Source organism: Lolium rigidum, chromosome 4 (assembly GCF_022539505.1).
Source record: "Lolium rigidum isolate FL_2022 chromosome 4, APGP_CSIRO_Lrig_0.1, whole genome shotgun sequence".
Taxonomy (NCBI): domain Eukaryota; kingdom Viridiplantae; phylum Streptophyta; class Magnoliopsida; order Poales; family Poaceae; genus Lolium; species Lolium rigidum.
In genome coordinates, this window is record NC_061511.1 from 263,288,500 (window position 1) to 263,294,675 (window position 6,176).

A 6,176-nucleotide genomic window follows, 5' to 3' on the forward strand; every position below is an offset into this window, starting at 1 on the left:
GGGAGGAGCGAAACCAGAGGGAGAAGGAAGAATCGAGGACGGCAAGTCGTACCATAGGCTAGGAGCATCCTTCCAGAGCCTGTCATGAATTTCCAGCGAGTTCATCAGCTGCAGCAGCGGCGGGAGCAACGTGTGCGCGAGGAAGAACATGAGGACACTGCGCCGATAATTTAGCTCAAAGAAAAGAAATCTCTTTAACCAACCAGCCAACCGTGCGGGAGGACATAAAAAAGAGAGGCATTTTTTTAGGAGCTTATTTGCAAAATAACCACCACGACAGAAACCACCTGGCGACGATTCGGACTCCACCATGGCACAATCCGACTTTGAGGACCAAATCTTCGCATCGAACGCAAGTTCCTGGACTAGGTTATCACGCTTTGCAAATTGTAGGACCAAATCTTCACATGCGATACAAGTTCTAGGACTAAATGTGTAAGAGCATCTCCATCGGTGCTCCCAATAGAGCTTCCAATAGCTCTATTGGGATTCTAGTGAGAGAAAGCGTCCGCACCGGTGCTTCCTAAAAAACGTCGGCATGTTTTGGAGCCCCATAAAAGCGACGACACTCCCGAAATGATCCCTATGTTAAGGGTTTCGATTGGGGAGCACCGGCACCAAATTTCTGCTCAAAAAATGCTAGCCGTTTATGTGGGGCGCCAGTATGGGAGCAGCATCCTAAATAGAAGATGTTGTGCCGGGCTGTGTCGGTATCCCTGTCGGCCTATTTGGGGGCACCAGTGGAGATACTCTAATTAGCTTTTTAAAAAGCAGCGGTTTTAAAAAAAATCTTCATTTGTTTGAACTTTGATGATGAAGTCACCTTCTCCTGTCGACTGTCGTCTTCTCGGGTGACTCGACGAACAAGGCCCCTCCTTTTGCCAGAAGCTTACAGAGCAGCGTGGACCGAGTCCATGTGCGCCCAAACCCTCCTTTTCCCCTAATCCATCGGCCATCGCCACTCCGGCATCGGCATCACCCACCACCGTATCATCGGCTCCTCCAAAGCAAAATGCCCCTCCTGCTCCGACGCCTCGCCGTCGTCGTCCCGGCGTCCCTGCGCCGTTCCCTCTGCACGGCGGCCTCGCCCTCGCCCTCTCACCCTCCGTGGACCATGCTCTACAACAGGCCGGCGCTGAACGAGTCAGGGGCGCCGCCGCCGCCACCGGGCGCGCGCGCGTCCCTCGACCACTTCGAAGCCTCGTTGGTCACGCAGCTCTCCGTCCCTGCCCACCTCGTCGACCCCGACGGCGGCGCCACGGGCTTCCTCCGCGGCACCGTCCGCGCCGCGAGCTCCGACGGCCTTCTCCTCCTCGACTTCGCCGACGCCCGCCAGTTCCCTCCGGTCATCGGCAGCCTCCGCCACAGCTGGCTACACGAGTTTCTCGCGTCCGGCGGCCCCGCCGAGCCGGACGCGTCGCGCTTCGTCTGCAACCCTCTCAGCGGCCAGCTGTTCCGTCTCCCTGCCCCGGGCATGGCCGTCGCAAAGATGGGCACGCCCTTCGGCCTGCTCACCGACTCCTCCGACGGCTCCCACGGCCCGCCTGATCGATACGTCGTCGCTCAGCTCAGCCGCGGCGGATGCGGGGAACTGGGGAGCCGCAGAGTCGTGCGCCGGTTCCTGTCGGAAACAGGGGCGTGGGACGAGCAGGAGCTGGTCGGGCCGTCCACTATCCCGGCTGGGCGGAAAATGTGCATCGACCTGAAGCACGAGGTGGTGGCCTTCGGCGGCCGGCTTTGGTGGGCCGACGTGAGATGGGGCGTCTGCTCCGTCGACCCGTTCAGCGACCAGCCGGAGCACCGCTTCGTCGAGCTGCCCCAGGGCAGCGTGCTGCCTGACCTGGCTGGCATGGCGGGGACTTCGACGCTCGGCAGGTACCGGCGTGTGGGGGTCAGTGAGGGGAAGCTGCGCTACGTCGAGGTGTCCAACACCAGGAATCCATTCGTGGTCAGCTCCTTTTCGCTCGACCAAGAGGGCCGCTGCTGGACGCTGGATTACAAGATAAAAGCTACCTCAATCTTGCCCCAAGGCTTCGAACAGTTGGAACACAACATACCATGTATTGCTGCTATCGATCCATTCAATGCCAACTTTGTGTACCTCAACTATGGCCCTCGCATTGTTCTTGTTCTGGACATGGCTAAGGGGGAAAACTTGGGAGGGTTTTTTCTTCCAGAAAGAATCGGGTGTCAAACCTTGTGCCCCTCTGGTTTCCTTGTGCCCTGCATGCTCCCGGCATGGCTTGAATCAAGCCATATCCCCTGTGCAGGTATATATGAATTATTTTTAGCACGCTTCTATGATACATTTGATATTTAAGCGCTCGTGTTTGCCCTGTTATAACTGTTAGAGTTCATATGCATTTCTGTGCATAGCATGAATTGTTTTTGTTGATAGAAACCAACTGCATGTGTATTCAAGTTTCTGAAACAAGTGATCCATCCTTTATCAGTGATATCCTAAATTTTGAAATCATGTGCTTGGAACCTTGTGCATAGCATGAATTATTTTGTTGATAGAAACCGATTGTAGTTGTATTGAAATTTCTGAAACGAATGTTTTGTCTATCATCAGTGGTAACTCAAATGCTATGGAGACTTTTGTTACCCATAGGCTCATAGACTTCTGGAATAACTTTACTGTTATTGGCAGCAAGCTTGATACCTTGGATATTAAAAGCCCTCATCTTTGCCCTGGTATAACTTTTAGATTGCACATATATTTGCTTGCATTGATTTTAAAACCATGTGCATAGCATGAAATGTTTTGTTGATAGAACCAATTGTATTTATATTGAAGTTTCTGAAATGAGTGATTTATTTACCATCAGTGGTATCTTAAATATTGTGGAGACTTATATAACCATAGTCTCATAAACTTCTGAAATAACACCGTTATTGGCAGTAAGTTTGATACGTTTAATAAAGCCCTCAGATTGCAGATGTATTTGTTTACGTTGCTTTTGAAATCATGTGCTTGGGACCATGTGCCTAGCACGAATTGTTCCACCGATATAAACCAACTGCATTTGCATAGTTTCTGATGCGAATGATTCATCTGTCATCGGTGCTATCTTAAATGTCGTGGAGGCTTTTGTTGCCCCATAGGTTTATAGACTTCTGAGGTATTTGGCATTGCCAAAAGTTCTGATTTTTTTTTTTTTGCATTTCTATGAGATTCTGATATTTTTTGTGATGCAAAAAAGTGTTGTGCTCATTTTGCCAACGTATACCTATGCAATTGTCCTGTTAAATGCCTAACTGTTTGTAAAGGGGTACTCTTTGTAAATTCATTTCTTGCTATAACTAAGGAGCATATATGTCTCTCCTTCTTCTGTGTCATTTTTTGCTTATAAGTTACATATAAAATAATTGAAGGAGCCCTTTCAAGCAAGAAGACGAGTTGCAAAAGGAACACTTTGGCAGGCATGCTGGTTCGTGTAGACAGAGATCAGAAAAAATGAAGTGTGCCAGCTAACTTATCTGTGGTACTTTCTCTTAACTCTTCTTTTTTTAGGTACTCTTCTTGTTCATCGATATTGGATATGTCCCATTTTTTCTTGTATTCGTGATTATGCATTTCTCTTGTACGGCTTGTGCAATATGTTACTTGAAGAAACATGTAGCTTTGGTCATGTCTCCAACTTCCAAGTCACTATGTTGAGCTAGTTATCTTAATTGTCCAGCTTATGGTACAATACTATTGGCATTCTTAGTTTGAACTCTTTTAGTTGTATTATTTTTATTTACATATGGCTGTGGGAAAAATATATGAAAGGTTTATCATTTATGGATTGTATACTTTAACTGCTGCATGTCTACATGCTACATTTTTTTCAGCGGAATGGAGAAAAAAAGAATGCTGCTTGAATATGTTTTTTCTCCTACTGTCTTCAGTGATAGGGTTATTACATGATCTGTTGACTCTGTTCTACTCAAATACCAGGCTTGCCTTTTCACCATGATAAGATTTTGTCTTTCACTAATTATTACTATCCTGAAATGTTATCACCTAATAAAGAATGAACTGACTTATGTAGTATTTTTTACCAAGTGAGCATACTGTAAACTGACTGTTATCATCAAACTTGAATTATTATCAAGTACTTTATCAACAAAAGTACTCCCTCCGGTCGGATTTAATCGACGCGGAGGGAGCCTGCACATGCATGTGATTAAGCGTGCAGATGCGTCAATTAATTGGGACCAGACTAGTATCTGTGAAGATATTCGAGGATTTTCCGCAGATTGTCTAGCATGGACTATTTTGCTGGTAGACCAACTGTATTGTACTGAAGTTTCTGAAGGGAGAGTAATCCATTAATCAGTGCGATAGCTAAATTACATGTTAGACTTAATTATTAATTGCACATGGGCTCACGCATTTCTGAAGTGAATCGACCATTATTAGCTTTGTTTTGTAGAATATCAGCGGTGGATTTGGTATTACTAGACAATCTGATGTATTTTGTTGATTGCGTTGGTATTGGATTGTCTATCATGTAAAAATGCATTTGCTTATTTAATTATTATTATCAACGTGTGTCAATACAAGTACCCTTTTAAATGTCTAAAATGTGTTTCCCAACTCAATTTTTTGCCATAGTTAACACACATAGACTGCTCTTATTCTGTGTCATTATTTTTAAAGTTCTTGCATGTGTAACATAACTGAAGGAACCCCTTCAAGCAAGAACATCAAATGCAAAAGGAAGACTTCATAGATATGCTGGTTCGTGTGATAGAGACTGGAAAATTGAGATCACGCTAACTTATCTGTGATATTTTCTCTTGAGTAGCTCTTTCTTGTTTGGGTAACCTTCTTGTTCCGTTCGATGTTGGTTATGTCTCATTCTTTCTCGTTTCATGGTTCTGCATTCCTCTTATACCGCCCGTGTAATATGTGCTTGAACAAGTATTTTTCGACTATTGATTCGCGAAAAAAGTAGTTTTAGACTGTTTGTCATTTTTATAGGTCATTATTGAACTGGTTATCTTAACTGTCCAAAAAAAGTTCGAGAATAATTGTCAAATATTTATACTGCAATATTACCGTTGTCCTTTATTCCAACTCTGTTTAGTCGAATCGTGTTGAGTTACATATTGCTGCCAGAATATGATGGCGTCTTATTTCTGTACTGAATACTCAAACTGTGGCAGATTACATCATTGAATAGTTTATATTCTTCAAGCATGCCACATTTGTTAGAAAGATAATGCATGCTGCTTGAATGTGCTCTTTGCTCATCAGTCTTCAATGCTTGGTACAGAAGTATTGTGAACTACCTGGCCTGACTTATCCCAATAATCCCATACATAAAATCAGGAAAAGGCTAAAAAAAAGGATACCTTACCTTTTTCACAATGATAAGCTTTTTTTCTTCTTCTAAGATTGACATTGATAAGCTTTATTCTGTCGCTAGTCACTATCATGAACTTTTACGACTAAATCAAGATTGAAGTGAAGTACTCCTTCTGTCCATAAATAGATGTCTTAGATTTGTCTAAATATGGATGTATCTATACACTAACTAGTGTCTTCATAATATATTTATGGACAGAGGTAGTATGTTGTTTGCTAGTGTATCTTACTCTGTATCAAGTAACCTAACTGCTTATTTTCTCCAACAATGAGCACTAACATTTGCTTTAAATTTTTGCTGCATTTGAGATTTACGAAACAGACATACAAATATTGCTGACTTGCTGTCCAACTAGCATTTTAGAAAAGCATCTGAGAATATCTTCTGGTATTTTTGTTTACTGATTCGACTCTTTTGCCTTGCAGGTTTCTTAAGATTGACCAACAAGTTGGTTGATGGTGGCACTGAAAGATAGGAACTCCATTTTGAAGAAATTCTGGGACAATTTTGGGCCTGTTCCATTTGCTGATATGCTCCCTGAACCTTTCTTTTGGCAAAAAAAACGCATGGATGTTTTTATATATTTTTGGATTTGACTTCAGTGTGCACGTCAGCTAAAAAAAAACTTAAGTGCGCACCTGCTGAATATATTTTTGGATTTGACTTCAGTGTGACTTCATTTTGCCATCAATTAGGATGGAACAATCAAAAAATGCACTTGCAAGAATCATGCTCATCTCCTCTGCAAAATGCTGTTCCACCTCGTAATGTTTAGTTCTCATCAGCCTCGCTTCGCTCATGATCATTTTTTTG

The 6,176-nt window shown here is 43.7% G+C and overlaps 1 protein-coding gene across 1 annotated transcript; it reads left to right on the forward strand.

The window, feature by feature from the left end:
* The first annotated feature begins 1,012 nt into the window (after nt 1-1,012).
* On the forward strand, nt 1,013-5,838 carry LOC124648692. The gene is made up of 2 exons (XM_047188409.1): nt 1,013-2,270; nt 5,789-5,838. Exons 1-2 carry the CDS (start codon nt 1,013-1,015, stop codon nt 5,836-5,838), a joined length of 1,308 nt encoding a protein of 435 aa, XP_047044365.1.
* The last annotated feature ends 338 nt before the right edge of the window (nt 5,839-6,176 follow it).

Excerpts from the sequence above, each read along its gene's own strand:
- LOC124648692 (XM_047188409.1), top strand. The coding sequence starts at position 1,013 with ATGCCCCTCCTGCTCCGACGCCTCGCCGTCGTCGTCCCGGCGTCCCTG. Across the intron at positions 2,271-5,788 it reads AAGCCATATCCCCTGTGCAG|GTTTCTTAAGATTGACCAAC; the intron begins GTATATATGAAT and ends TTTGCCTTGCAG.